The sequence below is a fragment of the Equus przewalskii genome, chromosome 2 (genome assembly GCF_037783145.1).
Source record: "Equus przewalskii isolate Varuska chromosome 2, EquPr2, whole genome shotgun sequence".
In the NCBI taxonomy this organism is placed as follows: domain Eukaryota; kingdom Metazoa; phylum Chordata; class Mammalia; order Perissodactyla; family Equidae; genus Equus; species Equus przewalskii.
In genome coordinates, this window is record NC_091832.1 from 51,690,414 (window position 1) to 51,716,322 (window position 25,909).

Below are 25,909 nucleotides of genomic sequence, written 5' to 3' on the forward strand. Positions count from 1 at the left end.
TGTTAGGAAGGCCTGCTCCAGAGGCTCGGAAACAGTTTACTATTTGTCATTTGAGATCACTTCGTCTAATAGTTTAAAAATTGGAAATACTTTGCATTATTTTTCTAAGTCAAATATTGGGGTATTCCTCATTACACCTTTTTTTTTTTACCTGAAAATATACATAATGCATATCAAGCAGTTAACAAAGGCCCTGTAATGCTCAGTATTTAGCAGTAGAAAGTAATGAAGAAAGCTGTTTATGGATGCCTCTGTTCTGAGTTAAGGTTCAGGTTTTTTTAGGTAACATTTTATCTAATTGTTCCTCTGTTTTTTCAGAGTTCTTTTTTTGACTGGTATAATTGGTTCAGACTATTTATAGAAGATGGAACAATAGATCTGGGAAATATTTTAAGTGTCTCATTTTGCACAGAATTTCTTATCTCAGGTTTTTATTTGCTTTCACTTGCTTTAATTTTGTTAAACCAGGTTTCTTTCTCTTTCTTTTACCTACCAAGACACTCCTGTTTGATTCGAATGCTGCATCTGAAATGTAAATAAGTCTTGGAATAAGCACACCAAGTCAAGTGCAGTTTCAAGTTTCGTTTCTATATGAGGAAAGAGCATGGGTACTGCTTTCCATGGGTGTTTTCACTGATAAGCCAGCCTCTCCTAAAGGGCCACTGTGGCTTTTGGAATCAGCGCCTTGTAATTACTGTTAAGTGACGCTTAGCCCCACATTGCAGCTGCAGTGTTGTTAATATTTCTAAACGGCCAGTGGAGGCTTTTCTTTTCTTATGTCAATTCTTATATTGCAGAGATTTTTCTTTTTCTTTATATTCCTTTCAAATCCAGAGATAATTTGAGTAGCAAAGTATAACAGTTAATTTTTGACACATCATTTATCTTTGCAAAAATATTTCTTTTTATTTTTTTAATTTTTTTCCTTTTTCTCCCCAAAGCCCCCCGGTACATAGTTGTATATTCTTCGTTCTGGGTCCTTCTAGTTGTGGCATGTGAGACCCCGCCTCAGCGTGGCTTGATGAGCAGTGCCATGTCTGCGCCCAGAATTCGGACTGACAAAACACTGGGACGCCTGCAGCGGAGTGTGTGAACTTAACCACTCGGCCACGGGGCCAGCCCCACAAAAATATTTCTTTATTGTTATGTACTTGGAAAGCAAAAAGTCTAGTGCATTTATGATTCCATCTCATAGCTCTGGGTCCAGATTTCTTAAGTAAATTGATTTCTTGTTTCCATGAGCTATTTTCTGATGTGTAATAAACAGCTTACTGACAGGTTCCAGAAATTCCTGTCATTTGGCTAACGAAAACAGTATTGTTATGACAGGTTGATTTTTTTTTTTTTTAAGATTTTATTTTTCCTTTTTCTCCCCAAAGCCCCCCAGTCCATAGTTGTGTATTTTTAGTTGTGGATCCTTCTAGTTGTGGCATGTGGGATGCCGCCTCAGCATGGCTTGATGAGCAGTGCCATGTCCATGCTCAGGATTCGAACTGGCCAAACCCTGGGCCGCCAAAGCTGAGCATGCAAACTTAACCACTCGGCCACGGGGCTGGCCCCTGATTTTTTTTTAATAAGCAAATATTATTTGTTGTCGTTCATTACAGCATTATTTATAGTAGCAAGAGATTGATGTGGTTAGATTGTGGTATATCCATAAAGTGAAATACTATGTAGATATTTAAAAAAATAATTACAAAGCTCTTCATATAAAGATGTGGCATGATCTCCAAAATACGTTAAGTACGAAAAGCAAGTGCAAAACAGTGTATGCTACCATTTATCTAAAAAACAAAAGGCTGTTGTGAAAAGAGAATAAATATACATATCTGCGTATGTATGCATGGAGTATCTTTGTAGAGACACCCAGGAAACTAGTAATACTGGTTGCCTGCAGAGAAGGGTAAGAGACACTGTATACCCTTTTGTAGCTTTTAAATTTTGAACCAAGTAAGTGTATTACTTATTTTTTTTAATAACAAAAGTAAATAAAAATTAAAACAAATATAGAATTGATGGCTAGACCAGGTCATGGTTTCTTGCAAAGAGTCCTGACCCTTAAAATTACTTTCAAAGAATACTGTTGAAGATTTTGTTTTGTTAATGTTGTATTATTGATACCAGTTAGAACTTGTGTCAGTGTAATCCTATGACTTAGGTCCGTTATTCCTTCATTATAAAAATAATTGTTTTAGGGGCTATATCTTAAAATTTGTCGTGAAATAAAGAACTTGAGTCAGCTGATTTAACCTTTGGAAATTATATATTTGGCTATTTAGATTCTCCTGTTAAGTATTTAATTTAAAAATAATGATTTGGAGGAATATTGCCTGGTGTTAGGAGCATAAACAGCTGCAAGTTCCAGTTCTGCCACTTACTAGCTTGCAACTTTGGGCGAGTAAGCCCAGTTTCCTCAGCTTTTTGATGAAGATAGTAATAGTACCTACTTCATAGAGTTTCTGTGAGGATTAAATAAGGTAATTTTGGTTAAAACTTATGTAGTACCTATGGTGTGCCAGAGATTATTCAAAGCATTTGTGTGTGTGAATTCCTTTAATCCTCACAGCAACCTTGTAATATAGGTAAGTATTATTATTATGCCCATTTTATAGATGAAGAAATCAAGGCACAGAGAGTTAAGTAATTTGTTCAAAGTACCATAGCTAGTAAGTGATAGAACCAGGGTTCAAATCCAGGCAGTCAGGTTCCAGACTCTATTCTCTTGACCACCATGCTGTGTTGAACACTTAGCTCACTGATGGCACGGGCACGTTGTGAGCCTTCAACAAATTTCAATAATAAAGGTAGTATAGTAATAATATTACTATACAAATACTATATGTCCATCATAGAAAATACAGCTAAACTAACTTAAAGAAGAATATAGATATTATCTTCAATTTTACACCTCATAAAATAAAAATGTTGGTATTTACGTATGTATTCATATACTTTAAGAAAATGAAAATGGTAACGTTTTGTAATCTGTTTTGGTCATGTGTTAATATAACATGAACTTCTTTCTGCTTAATTTGGTTTGTGACCTCCTGTTCTAATTTACAAAATGCGTTAAGACACTGTATTACATACCATCTTTCTCAAGACTTGGCATCCTCTTAGAATTAGGCTAAGGAATTCTTTTGAGTCATTCTTAGTGTTGTAAGGCATTTTATTGATTTAAAAATGAGGTTTTAGACCGTGAATTAATAAGTAATTCAAATCCCTGCCCCTATGCAAGCTGAGGACTTTTACAAAGGAATTCTTTATTGATATTGGCCACAGAGAGAACTCAGGCTCCAAGGGTTTTCAGGAGAAAGAGTCAATCACTGTTCACAAATGAAAGGATTTTTTTGTTAAATTTTTTTCCTCCAACAGACTTTATGGCCAGTGATAGATCTACTTTTGAAATACCCCAAATTTATAGTGTTAAAATACAAAGCAGAATGTAAGGATGTAATTGTAAGGAGATACAAAGATGCGTAAGACACGTCTCTTGTTAATTTGGATGTCATCATAGAGTTAGCATATGTTGTGAGAGAGATGATCTTAACTGCTGTCATGGTAGTACAAAATGCTCTAAAGTTTCTAAAGGAACCCACAGACTCCCTTAATGCCCTCTGACCCTGGTCACCCAGTGTTGGTGATAAAGAGAGAAGCTTCACTTTCAGGGATGGAGAGCCTCATAACCACAAGTGTGGTCCACTGGTTTACGCCTTCCCCTTAGACATCTTTCTCCAGTTGTTCCTGCCACTTGTGTCCTGCAATCTGGCCCAAGTCTGGACTCATTACCCTTCACTTTATTCCCCCAAAGCCTTGCCAACACCAGGCTCTGATACTTAAATATGTCTTTTCTAAAAGCTTGGCAATTTCAAGGAGGAAATAAACAGAAAAAATTACCAACTAAATAATCTCACTCGCTTGCTATAGCTTTGTTCTCTAGGTCCTGTAGGCTCTGTCTCATCTCCAGTGAAACTTGGAAGAGAAGGAGCTCACAGTTCTTTAGGGCGGCCTACTTGTATGACTTCTGGCCTTTCTGCCAACGTACGTCTCCAAGCACAGCTTGACTTTTTGAAAGCTGAGGAAGAAGATATTCTCTTTCTCTTTAAACTAAAGCCTTCTTCCACTTTTGCACTTATTATTTCATGACCTATTCTTTCTCAGTAATTGTGGAGACCTCACCCTCTGCCCACTGGAGTATTTCCTTGTTCTGTAGCCCCAGCGTGACAACCACATCAAAATACAATTCATTAAGATGAACATTTTTACCTAAAATAGAACCAGGACATAATTTGCTTAAAGACCTTAAAATTACCAGCAAAAAGATTGTTGACGACTCTTAAAACTCTGGTTTCCATTTATATATCTTCAACACCAACAAGGGGTCTTTTTAGACCCAACAAAATATTCAGACTCACAAGACTACCATGGGCCATGCTTGGCATCCAATCCCTTTTCAGTGGAGTCGTCTTCATAGGAGTGCGTACAGCAGTTCAGAGGTTTTCTGCCTCTTACCTCCCTTTCTTCCCAACCTCTCCAAGTCACAGCTATGGTGCAAGGAGACAATATCCACACTGGGCACATTAGGAGCCACGCTGGCTTAGAAGCCTCGTGCATTACCAGTGTTCATATCTCTTGTAAAAGGTTCATTGGCATAGTTTCTATAGTCCCACAAAGGGCATACCTTATGAGTCACCACACTCAGAGAAGCCGAAAGCTATAGTTTCCCACCAGAGATTTGGGTAATTTTTACTAAAAGCAATGTTGCCTAATAGCACAGCTGACATTGACTTTATCAGGCTTCTAGCAACAGAGCTAGAAAGTTAATCCAAGGTCACCCTTGTCTTTCAAGAAGGAGAGAGGTTTTGTTTACCCTTTCTCCACAGCTTTTCAAAAATGTCTTTACAAAGATGATTGTGTTTTCAAGTTTGCCTGAAATAAATGACTTTGAAATAGCTCATAATCTTCTGACCTATGTCTTTTTTCATATATGATAAATGTTAGCTTTTCTTCCTTTGACTATTTTTCCTTTTTTAATAGGTCGAATCAAATATTCTGAACAGGTGTATGATGCGTGTATGGATACATTTGACTGTCTTCCTCTTGCTGCCCTCTTAAACCAGCAGTTTCTGTGTGTCCATGGAGGAATGTCACCTGAAATCACTAGTTTAGATGACATTAGGAAAGTAAGTACTCTTTCATTAGTCTCATGAAGTTTACATATTTTTAAAAATTTTGTTCTTTATTGCAGTCAATTAATATGTCTTCATTGCTGAAAAATTTTAAGTACTACAGATAATCAAAAGCAAGAAAATGGAAATTACCTGTGATTTCATTATTGGGAGATAACTACTGTTAACGTTTTGCTATATGTCTTCCAGAAAATTTCTGTAATTTTTAGTGAAATCTGTGCTTTTACCAACTAGAAACATAGCATTTTTTGAGTATAGCCCTGAAACTTTAAATTATGTAGCAATGTGGAAGGAAGGAAACCAGGGTTCTAATCCCTGTCTTGCCATTGATTGTGTAACCTTGACCAAATCACTTCACCTCTTAGTCACATTTTCTTCTCTGTGAAATGAGGAAGTTGAAATGGTCTGTGGACTCTTCCAGCTCTGAAATTCATTGCCTTTGACATTTTAGATAATAGAGTTTAATTGCTACGCTTGCCTGACTTGGTAATTATTATTTCCAGGATTCTGTATCTCATGATTGAAAAAAGAAGATCAGACTTTTTTTACACTCGTTTTGTTCTATATTACCGTCTTCTCTCCTCTACCTTTGCGTTATCTTACCTGTCTCATACAAGTACAGAAACTAAAGTTTTTTCTGTTTATAAGACTTTTCTCAGAATTAAGGTTACTCTCCTCAGGGTGAGAGGGTGTGCCTATGTACGCTGCCTTTTCTGCTGCCTGATAGTCTTTTAAATAACCAGCATTTCTCTTTTACATAGTATGTCTTGAATTTTACATTTCTTAATCAATTATATTAATAAAAAGCTCCCCTTTCACTTAACAGAAGTCCTCTTCTTGACACTCGGCTTTTCTGGTTACTTGTTTTCTCTTGGCTTTTATGCTTTTAACCAAAGCAGCAGTAACTGCAGGCTTAAATTAGTAACTGATATGGAAATACCTCCACTGCACAGAATGGAAAGGATGAAAGCCCTTTACAAAATAGAACTACCATTCTTTAAAATAAAGAAATCTCCATTGGAATGAGGTAGACAATAAACAGAGCCATTGTACACCCCTTCCTGTTCTCATGGTAACACTGGCTTACCTGGGCAATCGAAATGAACTTTACATGGCCTTTCCAGGGGGCCAGCCCGGTGGCGCAGTGGTTAAGTTCCCACGTTCCACTTCGACAGCCTGGGGTTCGCCCTTTCGGATCCCGGGTGCAGACATGGCACCACTCAGCAAGCCATGCTGTGGCAGGTGTCCCACATATAAGGTAGAGGAAGATGAGCACCGATGTTAGCTCAGGGCCAGTCTTCCTCAGCAAAAAGAGGAGGATTGGCAGCGGATGTTAGCTCAGGGCTAATCTTCCTCAAACAAACAAACAAACATAATCTTTCTAAATAGTAGTGTATCTCTATAGTGGTTGATTTCACATTCAAATTAAATGAGTGTGCCACTTTAAGATTAGGATGTGAGGGAGTCCTTTTCTACAGTATGGTTAGATGACACGGATATTTATAAAAGTCTATTACAGAAAATAAAAATTCTTTATCTAAATTTGTTAATATTCATTTTCTTGCAGGAATATCCTCCAGAGGCTTACCATCTCTCCTCGTATGCTCTTGTGGGTGGAAGAGTTTTTGACCCATACCAGTTTCCAAAAGCTCCTTTGCTTTCATGATTTTTCTTCTTTTTGCTTTTGTGTGTTTTAGTTAGACAGGTTTAAGGAGCCTCCAGCCTTTGGGCCAGTGTGTGACCTTCTTTGGTCTGATCCCTCAGAGGATTACGGCAATGAGAAGACCTTGGAGCACTATACCCACAACACTGTCCGAGGGTGCTCGTATTTTTACAGGTAAGCCCGTCCTCAGAGTTAATAAATTAGGAAATTGTAATATATATTAAGTTATTTTTAAGGATTTTACATCTTGAATTTGTGTAATTTTTTGATACTCTTGTTTGTTTCTATTTGATTAGATGTTATGCCCTAATAAGTGTAGTATACTGAACACGACTGAACAGGACGTCTTGCAGTGCTTCAGTGTGGTCTTACTCTAAATGATCTAGATTATTTGTTCCCACACATCATCTATAGACTGTTTTAAAAATAAGGATTTCCTGGGGCCGGTCCTGTGGCAGAGTGGTTAAGTTCACACACTCCGCTTCAGCAGCCCAGGGTTCGCCAGTTCCGATCCTCGGCACAGACCTGACACCGCTCATCAAGCCATGCTGAGGTGGCATCCCACGTACAGGAATTAGAAGAACCTGCAACTAGGATATACAACTACGTACGGAGGCTTGGGGAGAAAAAAAAAAAAAAAGAGGAAGATTGGCAACAGATGTTAGCTGAGGGCCAATCTTCCTCAAAAGAAAAAGATTTCTTGAGCCAGCCCTGATGGTCTAGTGGTTAAAGTTCAGTGCTCACCACTTTGGCGGCCTGGGTTCACTTCCTGGTCTCAGAACCACACCACATGTCTGTCAGTTGCCATGCTGTGGTGGTGGCTCACATAGAAGAACTGGAACGACTTACAACTAGGATATACAACCATGCACTGGGGCTTTGGGGAGGAAAAAAAATTTTTTTGGCTCTTCTACCAGAGATTCTGATTCAGTAGGTCTGAGAGAGGGGAATCCTGTTACTTTTTAAAAAGTTCTGCCGCTTGTGGAACCACTGGTATATACAAAGATATAAAAAGAACAGGACCTTGTGAACTAAGCCCAGGACATTTCCTGGGAGTTGGCTGTTGTCTTAAATCTCATATGGAAGCTTTCACGGGGCTTTGCACTCAAAAATAGGGAGATATAAGAAAGTTTGAAGTCAAAATTTTTTTAATCCAAATATTTTATTGTGACAAATAATACATGTATTTAGTCCCCTAAAAATCTTTGTTAATTGCCTAAGATCAGGCATTCCTTAAATGACAGTCATATACAAAAGTAAGAGGCCTCAATTTTCTGTGGTTTTAACACCTTCTTAGCAACCTTTTTTCATTCCTTTCTGCCAATTTTAGCAGTGACTAATATGATGAACTCTTTTAAATTTTATTTCTTCTTACATTGCTTAAAAGAAAGAGCATAATACTTCTTTACTGTTAGCACAGTTTCTGTGGCGGTCAACCTGGCGGTGTCTCTTAGTCATAAGTGCCATGGCCTTTGCTCCAGAGGTTCTACTCTAAACACTCCTGTGGCTGTATTAGATCTTCGTTATTCATGAATTCTCATTCGCAAATATGCCCAGTTGCTAAGATTTATTTGTAACCCCAACATCAATACTCATAGCGCTCTCATGGTCGTTTGCAAACGTGCATACAGGCAGAGTGATGAAAACTTTGAGTCACTGCATGTGTTCCCAGCTGAGGCTGAACAATGAGTTGCTCTGACTTCTTGTTTCAGATCTCATACTGTAAGCATATCTCATACTGTAAGTATTTTTTTGTGTGGTCTATTTAGTGCAACATTTTTCACATTTTTTGTTGGTGATTTCTCTGTTTAAAATGCCCCCAAGCATAGTGCTGAAGTGCTGTCTAGTGTTCGTACATGCAGGAAGACTGTGATGTGCCTTACAGAGCAAATACGTGTGTGCTATATAAACTTCATTTCAGAGCGAGTTAAGGCATTGTTGGCTATGAGTTCCATGTTAATGAATCAACAATATATATTAAATAATTTGTCTTTACTCAGAAACACACATAAAACAAAGTTATGTGTTGATCAGTTGATGAAAAAGTTGTGACCAGAGAGGCTCAGAGGACCTTGACCTTGTGTTTCCCTGGGAGCACTGGTTCAGCATTCACTAGTTCAGTTTCTGCGGCAGCTTCGTAGAGCATAGCTATCGCAAATAACTAGAATCCACTATACTTGCCAGTGTATAAAATGTATGTAACAATGTTATCCATTGCTACATTATTTATGATAAAAGATTTAAAACAACCTAAACGTTCAGTAGAAGACTAGTTAAAGAAATTATGGTACACCTAGACAGTGGAATGTAGCAGACAATGCAATGAGGCTGTTTTTAAAAATGAAGAAAAGAAAATAAAGTCTTTATATACTGATATGCAATAATCACTAATGTGAAGTGAAAAAAAAGACGTAGTACAGACCTATGTACCATCTCATAACATTCCTGCAAGTGAGGGGGCATGTGCATGTGTGTATGTATGATTGCTTGAAATTGAATAAAATATCTCTGAAATGGTGCTCGAAGAAACCAGCAACATTGGTTGCTTCCAGGGTAGCTGGAAGATATAGGTAGAAAGGTGAGAGGCATTTCACTGTATACTCTTTCGTGTCTTTCAATTTTATACCCTGTGAATATACACCCTCTTTTAAAAATTATTTTTTTCTGATGAGCGTAATAAAGAGATTTAAACATAAACTAAATAATTAACATTTGGATAATTTCGTATTCTCCAGTTCTTCTTTTCAGGTATTTGTCATTCAGAAAGATAATAGTACTAAACAAATATGTTAGGAATAGATGCAAATATCGTACTTTTCGTTAGAATAATGCTGGGTATAATATTTGCATTTACTCTTGAAATATTCCTGCATAATATCATCTTGGTGTTGATATTTCCTGTGAAGATGTAAGTAGGTTCTTCAGTTTTTCCAACAATTTGACAATTTGAAGATTGTGTGTTCAGTTTCTAGCACCTACTATACAAACACACACATTACTGAGGTACTTTTTTTTATATCAACATACCAAGAAAAGTTTTGGTGTTGTGTTATTATTGTACAGGTAAGACCAAAAAAATTAAAAGGTGAGGGAGCTCTGTTTCTGTGCTAGGGTTGTCTGTTATCTGCATATTTGATCTGGAATGAGATATATTAGTGAAATGGAAGAACCGAGTAATGACTGCTAAGCTATTAATAAAAGTTCAGTTCTATGTAAAACTTATAATTTTGAAACAAAATCAATTCATATTATCCTGACTTTTCCCTTTCCTCCTATTAAAACAACAGTTTTTTAAATTCTGGGTTTATGTTTTCTAATTTTCTTTTTCAGTTACCCTGCAGTTTGTGAATTTTTGCAGAACAATAATTTGTTATCAATAATCAGAGCCCATGAAGCCCAAGATGCCGGGTAAGTTATATTAAAACTGTACCAAATATCACTGCAGAATTTTTGCCTTTGATATGAAGACAGATGGGCTGTCATCTCTCTTCCAGGTATCGAATGTACAGGAAGAGCCAAACAACAGGCTTTCCATCACTCATTACAATTTTCTCTGCCCCCAATTACCTAGATGTCTATAACAATAAAGGTAAAGGAGTCCAGTGATACTTGAGTTTGGATTTGTGAGTAAATGCGAGCTCTAGTTTAATTGTATGTATATGTGTTTTTAAATATGTATGAGTTTTAAATAAGAAAAAAAAGAGGTCTTAATTGAAACAAAGGCTGAAAAACTTAGAATTTAAGCTACTGCTTGGTTTTCATCTCCTAAGGATTATTGGGCTCTTTCTGAGTGTAAATAGTAATCACAATAGGTCTGACTGATACTACTGAATTAAAATATAAGAAGAATAAATTACTGCAGGGTCAAGTTAGAACAGTCAGCGTAAGTTATTGGTTTTGCTGAATTTAATTATTCATAACAGTACCTCAATAAAATGTCACCTTCTGGTATTTTAATGTTTGTGAATTATTAAGCTGGTTTTGCTCTTCTTAAGGAATGGTACAGGGAGAATGAATACTGTACAAAAAGTCAGAAAAATCTTCATTTTAGTCCAAGCCCTGCCAGAAACTAATAGTGTGACTTAGGTAAGTCACACAATCTTTCTAAACCTCAGTGTCTCATATAAAAAAAGAAGACTGAATGTACACGTGCCTTTTGATCCAGACATTCTACTTCTAAGACTTTATTCTATTAAAGTCTTTTTTTTTTATTTAATTTTTAGGATTCATAGTTCGTAAGTTTTGTATCAGAGCAGTGGTCCACCTAAATACTTCATGCCTCTGTAACTATTTTGTTGTTATAAAGTGTGACTATACGATAATGGAAGTTTTAAACAAACATGCCAGAACATATGTACCCCAGTGAGTGTTGTTCCTTCAAAGCAGTTACCTTGGGAGGCTATACACTTAGTCCAGCAATGCTGCCCTTGTTCAAAACATTTTTGGAACTCCTCTTTTGGCATTGCCTTCAGAGTCTGCGACACATTCTTTTGGTTATCCTCAATGATGGGAAATCTGCGTCCTTTGAGGGTGGATTTGATTTTTGAAACAGCCAAAAGTCATTCGGAGTCAAGACTAATGAATAAGGTGAGTGATAAGCTAGATGATACCATTTGGGGTCAGAAACAAGGTGTGATTATAAGGTAATGAGACTGATTTTTCTTGTGTTGCTATAAAATAGCTCTGGACCTAATTCTAAAAGAGGAGTTCCAAAAATGTTTTGAGTAATGGCAGCATCTTTGTATTAAATATATGGTAAGGCAGCAGGGTGTATGGAAAATGGCACTAAGCTAGGAGTCAGAAATCCTAGTCTATTCTTGCTTCACTTTTTAAATTCAGTTAACAAGATACTTTACTTCACTAACAATATACTTCACTTCTCTGAGCCTCAGTTTATCTTTAAAATACTGTCTTATAGGATTGTTGAAGTTAAGTTGGAATAATAAAAATGAATATTGAAAGCATTGGTCAAACTATAAATTGCTACAATACTGTATAACATCTTACTGTTATTGTACCTGGTGTGATTACATCAGAGGACCACACTCATCTGATATATAAGGTCTGGTATGTTTGTAGTTGGTGGTTTCTTAGTCTCATTACTTTATAGTCATACCTTGTATATGCAGCTGGGGAAGAGAAGTTTAAAAGAGGTCCACAATATGCATACTATTTAGTCTATTTACAAGTAACCTATGGAATGGCACATCTCATGTAAATCTGATTTGGATCAGTCATCTCAGTGTGTCTTTCAGTGACTTGCTGTCCATTTTTAAAGAGCATTTCTTTGACTTTAAGTTGTCTTGAAGCCTTCTGTTTCCTTTTGACTTCTTGTCATTCTTTTCTGAGTCTTAGCTATCCTACAATCCTCTGCTTCTCCCTAACTGCATTCTTTCTTATTTCCTTTTTCCTTATATTTCCAAAATACATGAGACTTAGTTCTGGTCTTGTTTCCTCCCTGATGAATGGAATGTGCTGCTCGTCTTAAACTTCTCAAGGATGCAGTGGCTCTAGTCCTCATGCTTGAGATGAAGACTTTCTCTTCTCACTTCTTTTTTCACCTCACTGTTACGAATATCTATTGATTGCTCGGTGGATTTATCAGCATGCTAAGCTGGAAGATGTCACCTAAATCAGCAGTCATTTTACTAACTAACTGCCAGCTCACTTTTTGCCCCATTCTAGTCTGGTTTTGTTCTTGATTATTCCTTTAGTAAACTTTAAAGTCATAGTCCATTCTACCTGAGTTTTCTGTCAGCTTTGACGTAATTGGTAACTTTATCTTGAAACAATCTTATTTTCCTTGGTTGCTTCTGAAGCCTTTTTTTTTAGGAAAAAGGCAGAAAATGTGGCACTGAAACAATCTCTGGTGGTCCTCAGTTACTCCCCATACAAGTACCTCTTTTCTTGAAAAAGGCAACTCTTTGCTCCTTTCCTTCTTCTCTTTCTTCTACTGTTGCTTTTCTTTCTTTCATGTTTTTTGACTTATTGGTACCAACAGGTATTTCTTGGTTCCACTGGTTATATGAAAGACCCTTAAGTCAGGATTTTTAAAGATTTCTATTCCTCTTTTTTTTTTGTGGCCGCTGGGAACACACCCCAAAGCAGTTTTGAAGTTCTCGTTTCTAATGATCCACTGTTGAGACCCACCTCCTGCCTCTTTTTTCCTGTGTAGATTGAGGGAATTGTTCAATAATTATATATTTATCTAACCTAAATAAAATATACATATATGAAAATAATGTACATTGTGGCCAGTGTTTAGTTTTTAAGTGCTGGAGATCCTATTTTCATTATAATTGATGGTGTACATTTTAGACATTCAGTAACTTAAATTTTGAGAACACTAGGCAATCCTATATTAAGCAAAGAAACAGCAACCAGAAGATGACTTATATTTGTCATGTCTAGAGAAGTGTTATACCCTATTTTATTTATGATCACAGTGAGAATAATTAAGAGAGTAATGCAAACAACATTGCATTGCTGCTGTTGAAGACTAAGGAATTGGATTTGAATCTTTTAAAATATAAAGAAAATCAGTTTAGTACCAAAGTATGTGTGCAAATTTATGAACTGATTGGTATTAAACATTTATAGAGTGCTAGCAAGGTACTGACTGTGTGTAGGAGAGATGGGCATGTTTTAATCCACTCTATTGTATGCAGAGATGATTTAATCTACTTTTGAACCTTGTTGTAAATTGCTCTGTTGAACCATCTGTACCCCCACTGTGAATCAGTGACTGCTATGTTATAAACTCTATAAAATCTGTGGTTCTGGCTAATGACTAGCAAAACTGGCTGTGTCCATTTAGTGAGAAATCTTTGCCCTCAAAGGAGAGTTGTGATTGTAACCATTTGGCATATAAAGGGAAATTATGACAAAGTTTTTCTCTTGTGGAACCTGAGATTTCTGTAGATAGTTGCTGTGTGGTGACCCTTTGAAGTTTCAGAGCTCAGTTTCTTTTGTACTTTTATTATGTTTAGTATATTTTATTATTTTATTATATTATACCTCTTCAGGTAACTTTGTCACTTGGGATAATTCTTAAAAGAATGAACTGTATAAAATGCTTTAAGATTTCCATCTGCCCTTAAATACCAAGTCCTGAATTTACAAGTGCAAAGGAAGTTGGTGAATTGTGTGTAGTAGGCGCATAACTGTACAAAGCGTCCCGGCAGCCTTGTCACCTTCCTCTATGCAGAATGTCCTGCCTTTTCCTTTTTAGCTGCTGTGTTAAAATATGAGAACAACGTCATGAACATCCGGCAGTTCAACTGTTCTCCTCACCCCTACTGGCTTCCGAACTTCATGGATGTTTTCACGTGGTCTTTGCCTTTTGTTGGGGAGAAAGGTAAGAGAACTAAAGCATCTGGACCATCACTTGTCTTAACTAGTGACTGAGCACACTTTTATATCTGCATGAGCCCCAGATGGCTCAGAAGTGTTTTTCTTAAAGTTATCAGAAATGTTTTCTGGGACTGGCCTGGTGGTGTAGTGGTTAAGTTCGTGCGCTTCGCTTTGGTGGCCTGGGGTTTGTGGCTTTGGATCCCGGGCGCAGACCTGTACACCGCTCATCAAGCCATGCCATGCTGGCATCCCATATACAAAATAGAGGAAGAGTGGCATGGATATTAGCTCAGGGACAATCTTCCTCACCAAAAAAAGGAAAGAAATGTTTTCTAATTTGCTTTGTTCTCTACAAAGATTTTTAAATGGCACTTAATTGGTTTTTAAATTATAATTCTAATCGATTATGCTTTTCTTATTCTGTATATCAGTTTAAATTAACTGTCCTACTGTGAGCAAGATGCTAAAATGACATGTCACTACGTCATTCCTTCAGAGATTTCTTCAGCGATAAGGAGATTTAAATAGGAAGTCTTGTCCTTAGAATTTTGCTTGTGCTCCTATACAAATAAGCTATGCAAATATAAAATAACCCTGTTGGACATAGGCCTGGTGGCTTAACTTCTTTGTAAAGTGGGACAAAATCTTTTCATATGCATATCAGTGAGGAAAAGGCTCTGGACAGCAGCCTGATGAAATCAAGTAATTATGCAGTAGACTATTCAAATACTCCAGACTTTTACTGGAGCAAGTAATCTCCCCAAATGCTATATAAACCTGAAGGTCTACATTTAATGCTACTCTTTTAAAGCTACTCTTCCCCCCCCCCCCCCCACAAAGCCAGGATTCCATTATTGGTATTCTTCAATAATATTTTTTCAAATGAATGTTTCTTTAATGTGACCCTGAGACACAATTCTATCTCTTTGGATGTTTTTGGAGAAGTTATAAAAAATAGGCATTAGAATGAAGGGGACAGAGAAATGTCTTCCAAAATTGTAAAGCTACTCTTAATAGAATAATGACAAATCATTTTTGTCTATGTTTATTTAACATGTATGTTTATTTAGATAACCACATCATTTTAGAGAAAGGACCTTATTAATTATATAAATTTTTGGTTATTTTGTCCTATCATGTAGTCACAGAGATGCTGGTTAACATTCTCAACATATGCTCTGATGATGAATTGATTTCCGATGATGAAATTGAAGGTAAACTTGCCTTTTCCTCATTTGAACTAGAAACAAAGAAGTTTTGCTTTTGGTTTTAGTTTGTTTAAAATAATTTCTTTTTGTTATTAAAAAAGAATTTTGTTCATTGTAGAAAAATAAAATTTGAAAAATACAGGAAAGTATAAATAAGAAAAAAAAAGTTACCCATAATCCTACCGTCTCATAGATATCCACTCTTAACATCTTGGTGTATATGCTGTGTTAGCCATCTTTTATATTTGCATACATTTTTTCCTCTCTCTTTTCTTTTCAGCAAAAATGAGGTCATGTGATAGTATCATGACCATTTACTGTTTTTTTGTTGAATAATTCTTAATGGTTACATAGTTGTCCATGTTGATCATTCTTTGTTTTAACCAATACCCTGCTGTTGGATTTTGGAATGTTTCCAACTTTTTCCTTTTAAAACCCCACAGTTTTGAAAATTCTTATAGAAAAATCTTTGTTCAACAACCAATATTTATTACATGTCTGATGTGTGCCAGGTACTGTTTAGGTCCTTGCTCTCAATAAGCTTATATTCTAGTAGAGGGAAGATAAACAATAAATAAATATGTCAGATTTTGATATATAGTGTGAAAGAAAGAAAGGCAGTTTTAGGAAATTAAGAATAACATTTTCTTGATTATTTCCATAGGATAAATTTCTAGAAATTGAATATCTGTGTCAATTAGTACTTACAATTTTAAATTGGATACTGATAACCTCTAGAAAGGCTGTACCAGTTTACATTTTGTGTGTGTGAGGCACAGTTCACAGTTCTCTCCCCAATACTCTTTATAGTGTGCTGTTTTTTAAATTTTAATTTGCATTTTTCTGATGACTAATGAACATTTTCCTTATGTTTATTGACCACGTTTATTTCTCTTGACAATTGTGAATTGTCAGTTCATGCCTTTTGCCCATTTTTCTACTGGGTTATGTGCATCTTTCTTTGGTTTTCTTCTTATTGGCCTGTGAAAGATATTCATATAGTATCATTTTGTTGTATGTGTGGCCAAGTATTTTCTTTCTAGTGTGTTGTAGGAGGTTTGATTTTAAAGGTAGGTCCTAATTTATCTGAGAATGCAGAAGACACTGGAAAGATGGTGGCACCATCTTACACTTCAGATTCCACTGAAGGTGCAGAGCAGATGGAGCAGAGCTTGTGAGTGAATAAAGTAGAGCTATTGGTGCTCATGGAAAATCTGTTAAATAGTCTACATGCAAAATTAAATGGATAAAATTTTCTCATTCGTATTTTTTACAAGGTATGTGGACATAAGCTAATATATGGTTCTTAAATTTTTTTCTGAAAGGAAATTAAGAATAACCTTTTAGGGGCCCGCCCAGTGGCGTAGTGGCTAAGTTCACATGCTCTGCTTTGGTGGCTTGGGGTTCGCAGGTTTGGATCCCGGGCGTGGACCTGCATACTATTCATCAAGCCATGCTGTGGTGGTGTCTCATATACAAAATAGAGGAAGATTTGGCACAGATGTTAGCTCAGGCACAATCTTCGTCACACACAAAAAAAGAATAACCTTTTAGGTTAAGATGATGAATTGAACACACTTGTAATTCCATTCCTTCCTGAAACCACACGAAAACCACAGTACAATTTTGGTTTTATTTAAGTGACATAAACTAAGAATTTCTGTTTTAGTCATGACAGACTAGATCACTTAAATCAACCCTTACTTTTACCTAAAAAAGCTAGACAAAATATTTTTAAAATTTGCTTTGAAGACATTCAGGAGGCTAACAAAGTAATAAAGAATTACCAAGTTGAGATCTGTAAAATGGCATAAATCCAGAGAGATAAGACCAACATTTGGGACTATTTCTCTCCTAAAGACATTCATGAATTTCGAAAGAGGGGGACTAAGAGGTTGAGCAGCCCTCCTGATAGAAGCTAAAACAGTTGAGGTTCATGGCTTTCCAAGTATGATGTGAGTGCTCGTAAGCTTCTGCTCATTAGTTTGGGACTCCCAGAAGTTGCATCACTGTAAGAGTAAGCGTGAGCTAGAAATAGAACAGCCTGGAAGAGACTACAGCCTACCTTCAATCATTTCAATCCATGAAATATAAATAAGGTCGTCCCAGGCACCTGGCAAAAGCAGACTTCTCCAGACTAAGATAACATCATGTAGGACCTTGAAATTACTACAGTCTTTCAGATATAATATGTGGCTCACAACCAAAAATAAATAAGCAGATGAGGAGACAACGACATGAATGAGAATCAACAGAAACAGCAAAGGATGAAACAGACCCCCAGTCCTCCAGACATTGGCTTTATCAGACCAAACTTTAAAATAACTATGCTTAAAAACAAAGCAATGCTTATTATGTTCAAGAACATGGAAGACTAGATTGAAAATTTTGGTAGAGAACTGTGAATTATAAAGGGGATGTAACAGAGTTGCCAAAGCACTAAAGGAAAATTCTAGGAATGAAAAATAAAATAAATTTAAAAACTTAACAGATGAATTAATAAAAGACTCAATAAAGTTGAACAGAGAACAAATGAACTAGAAGACAGGTCAGGTGAAACAATCTAGAATAAATCATGAGAAAAAGTAAAATACTGAAAAAAGCATAAGAGAAATAGAGGATACAGTGAATAGGCGTATCATCTGAATGTTTTGGAGTCCCAGGGAAGAGAGAGAGAATGGGGTAGAACCAATATTTGAAGAGATAATGGATAAAATTTTCTAAAACTTATAAAACATTAACCCACAGATCAAAAAACCCCTGTAAACGAAAGCAGAATGAATACAAAGAAAATAACATAAGCAGCATGTCTTAGTAAAAGTGCTTCAGATGAAAGACAAAGAAAAAATTCCTAAAGCAGCCAGAGAAAGAGAGATTACTTTGAAAAGAGAACAATTAAACTGACAGTAGATTCTTTTTTTTTCTTAAGATTTTATTTTTCCGGGCTGGCCCAGTGGCTCAGTGGTTAAGTTCACACATTCTGCTTCTCGGAGGCCCGGGGTTCGCCAGTTCAGATCCCGGGTGCAGGCATGGCACCGCTTGGCAAAAGCCATGCTGTGGCATGCATCCCACATATAAAGTGGAGGAAGATGGGCATGAATGTTAGTTCAGGGCCGGTCTTCCTCTGCAAAACGGATCGGCAGTCGTTAGCTCAGGGCTAATCTTCCTAAAAAAATAATAATAATAATAAAATAAGATTTTATTTTTCCTTTTTCTCCCCAAAGCCCCCCGGTACATAGTTGTGTATTTTTAGCTGTGGGTCCTTCTAGTTCTGGCATGTGGGATGCCACCTCAGCATGGTTTGATGAGCAGTGCCATGTCCGCGCCCAGGATCTGAACCCATGAAACCCTGGGCTGCTGAAGCGGAAGACACAAACTTAACCACTTGGCCATGGGGCCAGCCCCCTGACAGTAAATTCTTAATGGAAGTAATGGAAGAAGGAGACAATGGAGTAACATATCCAAAGCTCTGAAAGGTAATAAATGGTAACCTAGAATCCTGTACCTAGCAGAAAAACCCTTCAAAAATGAAGAGGAAATAAGCATCTTTCAGATATTCCTCCCTTAAAAAACTTACTATGGAAATTACCAGGAGACTCTTAGTATTAAAGGAAATTCTAAAGAAATTTTTCAAGCAGAAGGAAAATACCAGATGAAAGGTTGGAGATTAGGAAGAAATAAAGAGTAAAAATAGTAGAAAATATGTGGGTAAATCAAATTAATGCAGACTTTTTAAAACAATAATAATGTTTTGTTGGATTTACAGACAGAATTAAAATATATGACAATAATAGTTGGCAGTGGAGTAAATAGAGTTAAAGTTTATGAGGGCTGTATATTACCTGGGAAGATGGGGAAAAGTACCTGTTAACATTATACTTTGATAAGTAGGAGATGCATGTTGTAATCTCTAGAGTAATCTGTAAGAAAAGAGGGTTTTTTTGTTGTTGTTTTAGTGTATAACTTTTAATTTATAGAAAAAGATAGAATGATAAAAAGTAAACCAAGGCAAGAAAGGAGAAAAGGTACATAGAGCAGTGGAACAAATGGAATAAATTATAATGATAAATGTATGAGCAATTTCATTAAATGTAAATGGATAAAAGAAAACAGATAAAACGTTGTCAGCTAGGATTTTTTTGAAACTTCATAATGTTTTATAAGAGGCAGATATAAAGCATAAGAATACAGAAAGTTTGAAAGTAAAAGAAGAGGAGTAACACATAATGCAAACACTAACTACAGAAAAGCTGTTGTAGATAGATGAAGGTTACATAAGGTAGACTCTAAAAAATAAGATTTAACAATTTTAAGTTTATACATAATTAGTTGCATGGCTTCATAGTATATAAAGCAAAATTTGACAGAAGTACAATGAGAAATAGAAATATCCATAATGATAGTGGGAGAATCCAACAAATATCTTTCAGTGATTGATGGAACAAGCAGACAAACAAAATTAGGAAAGTTGTAGAAAATTAGAACAACCACAATTAATGAACTTGACCTAATGGATATATAAAGAACACTGCATCCAACAAATGCCATATACACCTTCTTTCAAATACACATGAACTTTTATAAAAATTGACCACGTACTGGGCTAAAAGCAAGTTTCAGGTGTCACAGGATTAAAATCATAATGACTATGTTCTCTGACCATATGCAGTTAAGATATAAATCAATAACAAGAATAAAATTAGAGGGGCTGGCCTGGTGGCGCAACAGTTAAGTGCACATGTTCCGCTTTGGCGGCCTGGGGTTCACTGCTTCAGATCCAGGGTGTGGATGTGGCACCGCTTGGCAAGCCATGCTGTGGCGGACATCCCACATATAAAGTAGAGGAAGATGGGCTCGGATGTTAGCTCAGGGCCAGTCTTCCTCAGCAAAAAGAGGAGGATTGGCAGCAGATGTTAGCTCAGGGCTAATTTTCCTCAAAAAAAAAAAAAATAAGGAACTAGAATACCTCCATATTTTAGGAGATTTAGAAATATGCTTAATAACCCATGGGTCAAAAAACAAATCAAAATGAAAGTTTGAACATACTTTGAACTGAATAAAAATTCAAAGTAGTACATATTGGGGGGTGGCCCCGTGGCCGAGTGGTTAAGTTCACGCGCTCCACTGCAGGTTGCCCAGTGTTTCGTTGGTTCGAATCCTGGGTGTGGATATGGTACTGCTCGTCAAACCACACTGAGACAGCATCCCACATGCCGCAACTAGAAGGACCCACAACGAAGGATATACAACCATGTGCTGGGGGGCTTTGGGGAGAAAAAGGGAAAGATAAAAAAAAAATATTAAAAAAAAAGAAATCTGCTTTAAAAAAAAAAAGTAGTACATATTAAAACTTGAGGGCAAAAGAACTGGAAAACGAGTGATAAAATTGCAGCATTAAGCCCTCACATATCAATGATCACTCTAAATGTAAATGGCTTGAATTCTCCAATCAAAAGACACAGAGTGGTGAGATGGATTAAAGGATAAGACCCAGTAATATGCTGCCTCCAGGAAACGCAGCTCTAAAGACAAACACAGGCTCACCATACTCCAAGCAAATGGCAAACAAAAGAAAACAGGTGTTGCCATACTTATATCAGACAAAGCAGACTTCAAGATAAAACAGGCAATGAGAGACAGAGAGGGGCAGTATATAATGATAAAAGGGACATTCCAGCAAGAAGATGTTACACTTATAAATATATATGCACCCAACACAGGAGCACCAAAGTACATAAAGCAACTATTAACAAACCTAAAAGGAGATATTAACAACAACACAACAATAGTGAGGGACCTTACCACCCCACTTACATCAATGGATAGATCATCCAGACAGAAAGTCAACAAGGACATAGTGGATTTAAATGAAAAACTAGACCAGATGGACCTAACAGATATATATGTAGAACACTCCATCCAAAACCAGAAGAATACACATTCTTCTCAAGTGCACATGGAACATTCTCAAGGATAGACCATATGTTGGTAAACAAGGCAAGCCTTAATAAATTTAAGAAGATTGAAATAATATCAAGTACCTATTCCGACTATAACACTATGAAACTAGAAATCAGCTAGAAGAAAAAAGCTGGGAAAGTGACAAATATGTGGAGACTAAACAACATGCTTGTGAACAACCAATCGATCATTAAAGAAACTAAAGGAAAAATCAAAAAATATCTGGAGACAAATGTGAATGAAAATACACCATACCACCCCATATGGGATATAGCAAAAATGGTGTTAGGAGGGAAATTCATAGCGATACAGGCCCACCTTAACACACCAGAAAAATCTCAAATAAGCAATCTTAAATTACACCTTACAGAACTAGAAAAAGAAGAGCAAACAAAGCCCTAAGTCAGCAGAAAGAGGGAAATAATAAAAATTAGAGCAGAAATAAATGAAATTCAAAGAAACAAAAAACAGTAGAAAGGATCAATGAAACAAAGAGCTGGTTGTTTGAGAAGATAAAAAAATTGACAAACCCTTAGTCAGACTCACTAAGAAAAAGAGAGAAGCCTCAAATAAATAAAATTAGAAATGAAAGAGGAGAAATTACAACAGACACCACAGAAATACAAAGGATTATAAGAGAATACTGTGAAAGACTATATGCCCACAAATTGGATAACTTAGAAGAAATTGATAAGTTCTTAGACTCATACAACCTCCCAAAACTGAACCAGGAAGAAATAGAGAATTTGAGTAGACAGATCATAAGTAAAGAGATTGAAACAGTAATCAAAAACCTCCCAAAAAACAAAACTCCAGGGGCCGATGGCTTCTCTGGGGAATTCTACTGAACATTCAAAGAAGATTTAATACCTATCTTTCTCAAACTATTCCAAAAAATTGAGGAAGGCAGAACACTTCCTAACACATTCTACAAGGCCACCAACACCCTGATACCAAAGCCTGACAAGGACAACACAAAGAAGGAAAATTATAGGCCAATATTGCTGATGAACGTAGAAGCAAAGATCCTCAACAAGATAATGGCAAACCAAATACAGCAATGCATTAAAAAGATCATACACCATGATCAAGTGGGATTTATACCAGGGATAACAGGGATGGTTCACCATCTGCAAATCAATCAGTGTGATATACCACATTAGCAAAATGAGGAATAAAAACCACATGATCATCTCAGTAGACACATAGAAAGCATTTGATGAGATCCAATATCCATTTCTGATAAAAATTCTCAACAAAATGGATATAGAAGGAAAGTACCTCAACATAGTAAGGGCCATATATGATAAACCCACAGCCAACATCATACTCAATGGGGAAAAACTGAAAGCCATCCCTCTGAGAACAGGAACAAGACAAGGGTGCCCACTCTTGTCATTTTTATTCAGTATAGTACTGGAGGTTTTGGTCAGAGCAGTTAGGCAAGAAAAAGAGATGAAAGGTATCCAAATTGGCAAGGAAGAAGTGAAACTCTCACTGTTTGCAGATGACATGAATTTTATATAGAAAACTCTAAAGAATCCATCAGAAAACTATTATAAATAATCAACAACTACAGCAAAGTTGCAGGGTACAAAATCAACTCAAAAAAATCAGTTGCATTTCTGTACTCTAATAACAAACTAACAGAAGGAGAATGCAAGAATAGAGTCTCATTTACAATCGCAACAAAAAGAATTGAATATCTAGGAATAAATTAGCCAAAGAGGTGAAAGACCTATACACTGAAAACTATAAAACATTCTTGAAAGAAATCGAAGCAGACATAAAGAAATAGAAAGATCCTCCATGCTCATGGATTGGAAGAATAAATAGAGTTAAAATGTGCATGCTACCTAAAGCAGTCTGCAGATTCAGTGGAATCCAAATCAGAATCCCAATGACATTCTTTGTGGAAAGAGAACAAAGAATCTGAAAATTCATATGGAGTAACAGAAGACCCCAAATAGCTAAAGCAATCCTCAGAAGAAAAAACAAAGCTGGAGGCATCACAGTCCCTGACTTCAAAATATACTCCAAAGCTATAGTGATCAAAACAGCATGGTATGGGTACAAAAACACACACACAGACCAATGGAACAGAATTGAAAGCCAGAAACAAAACCACACATCTATGGACAGCTAATCTTTGACAAAGAAGCTAAGAACATACAATGGAGAAAGGAAAGTCTCTTCAATAAATGGTGTTGGGGCAACTGGACAGCCACCTGCAAAAGAATGAAAGTAGACCGTTATCTTTTGTCATACACAAAAATTAACTCAAAATGGATTAAAGACTTGAAAGTAAGACATGAAACCATAAAACTCCTAGAAGAAAATATAGGCAGTACACTCTTTGACATCGGTCTTAAAAGGATCTTTTTGAATACTATGTCTACTCAGACAAGGTAAACAAAAGAAAAAATAAACAAGTGGGACTTCATCAGACTTAAAGAGCTTCTGCAAGGCAAAGGACACCAGGAACAAACGAAAAGACAACCTATTAACTGGGAGAAAATATTTGTAAATTATATATCCCACAAGGGATAATCTCCAAAATATATAAAGAACTCACACAACTGAAGAACAAGAAAACAAACAACCCAATCAAAAAATGGGCAGAGGATATGAACATTTTTCCAAGGAAGATATACAGATGGCCAATAAGCACGTGAAAAGATGTTCAAGATCACTAATCATCAGGGAAATGCAAATCAAAACTACACTAAGATATAACCTTACACCCATTAGAATGGCTATGATCACTAAGACTAAAAATAGCGAATGTTGGAGAGGATGTGAAGAAAAGAGAACCCTCATCCACTGCTGGTGGAAATGCAAACTGGTGCAGCCACTATGGAAAACAGTATGGAGATTCCTCAAAAAATTGAAAGTAGAAATACCATATGACCCAGCTATCCAACTACTGGGTATTTATCCAAAGAACTTGAAATCAACAATATCAGAGAGACTTAGGCATCCTTATGTTCACTGCAGCATTATTCACAATAGCCAAGATGTGGAAGCAACCCAAGTGCCCTTCAACTGATGGTTGGATAAAGAAGATGTCATATATATATATATAAATGTAATACTACTCAGCCGTAAAAAAAGACGAAATCGTCCCATTTGCAACAACATGGATGGACTTTGAGGGTATTATGTGAAGCAAAATAAGCCAGACAGAGAAAGACAAACACCACATGATTTCACTCGTATATAGAAGATAAACTAATGCATGGACAAAGAGAGCGGTTTAGTGGTTACCAGAGGGGAAGGGGGTTGTGGAGTGGGCACAAGGGGTGAAGGGGCACATTTATATGGTGATTGACAAATAATAATGTACAACTGAAATTTCACAATGTTACAAACTATTATGACCTAAAAAATACCCTTGAGGGCAGGCAGTGCATCAGGCAGCCCTGGTGCCTGATAGCCACATCAGCAGATGCTCACTGGTTGATAGCAAAGGAGAGGAAGCAAGTTATACTTCACCTTAAAGCAGAAGAATGGTCAGAATTAAATGAGAGATGCCATGTACAGAGAATTCTCTTTTAAAAATTTTAATCAGGCATTTGGCTTTATCTCCCAAGTTACCATACAAGCAGAGAAGATAAAGCATCACCCAGAATAGTTCAATGGGCATTACAAGGTCCAGATAACTTTCACCTTGCATGTCTGGGGTGGAGTGACCAAAAGAAATGTGAAATTGGTCAAGTTTTTTGAAAAAGCAGCTGTTTCTGTGTGATTTCTTCCAAAATGCATATAAAATCTTATGCATATCTTAGCTGCAATGTATTTTGAAAGCAATTTACATAAACAAATTAAGTTGTAAATTTGGCTTATTTTTATACCACATTTTGTAAAACCAGTGCTTAAATACAAAATGATTTAAACTTGAGAAAAAACAATAACAAAATTTGAGGGATGCATCTAAAGCCATGCTTAGAGGAAATTTTGTAGCCTTAAATGCACATATGGGAAAAGAAGAAAGGTGGAAAATCAACATCCATCTCAGGAAATTAACAAAAGAATGGATAGCACATTAAACCTAAAGAAAGTAGACAGAATGAAATAAAAAGTTAAGAGCAATATTAACTAAATAGAAAACAAAATGCAATGTAGAGGAGCAGTAAGAACAAAGTGTGCTGTTTTCAAAAGACTAATAAAGTTGATAAACCTCTGGTAAGACTTACCAAGTAAAAAACTTAAGACAAAAATAACCAATGCCAGGAGGCTGGCCTAGTGGCGCAGCGGTTGAGTTCACACATTCTGCTTCAGCGGCCTGGGGTTCACCGGTTGGGATCTCGGGTGTAGACCTACACACTGCTTATCAAGCCATGCTGTGGCAGGCATCCCACACATAAAGTAGAGGAAGATGGGCATGGATGTTAGCTCAGGGCCAGTCTTCCTCAGTAAAAAGAGGAGGATTGGTGGCAGATGTTACCTCAGGGCTAATCTTCGTCAAAAAAAAAAAATCTGTAAAAAGAATAGGCCCTGTGGCTGAGTGGTTAAGTTTATGTGCTCTGCCTCGG

General features: G+C 36.5%; 1 protein-coding gene across 8 annotated transcripts in view; it reads left to right on the forward strand.

The window, feature by feature from the left end:
- PPP3CC (protein phosphatase 3 catalytic subunit gamma) overlaps window positions 1-25,909 on the forward strand; it is a 98,029-nt gene that overhangs the window by 59,484 nt on the left and 12,636 nt on the right. For 6 of the 8 annotated variants that reach the window (XM_070611283.1, XM_070611281.1, XM_070611280.1 and 3 more), the window contains exons 5-10: window positions 5,038-5,183; window positions 6,887-7,026; window positions 10,183-10,260; window positions 10,347-10,441; window positions 14,084-14,209; window positions 15,348-15,419. In XM_070611283.1, the coding sequence (XP_070467384.1) occupies window positions 5,038-5,183; window positions 6,887-7,026; window positions 10,183-10,260; window positions 10,347-10,441; window positions 14,084-14,209; window positions 15,348-15,419 (657 nt within the window). The remainder of the gene's footprint in view (window positions 1-5,037; window positions 5,184-6,886; window positions 7,027-10,182; window positions 10,261-10,346; window positions 10,442-14,083; window positions 14,210-15,347; window positions 15,420-25,909) is intronic. The other 2 variants (XM_070611284.1, XM_070611285.1) reach the window with 1 other exon arrangement.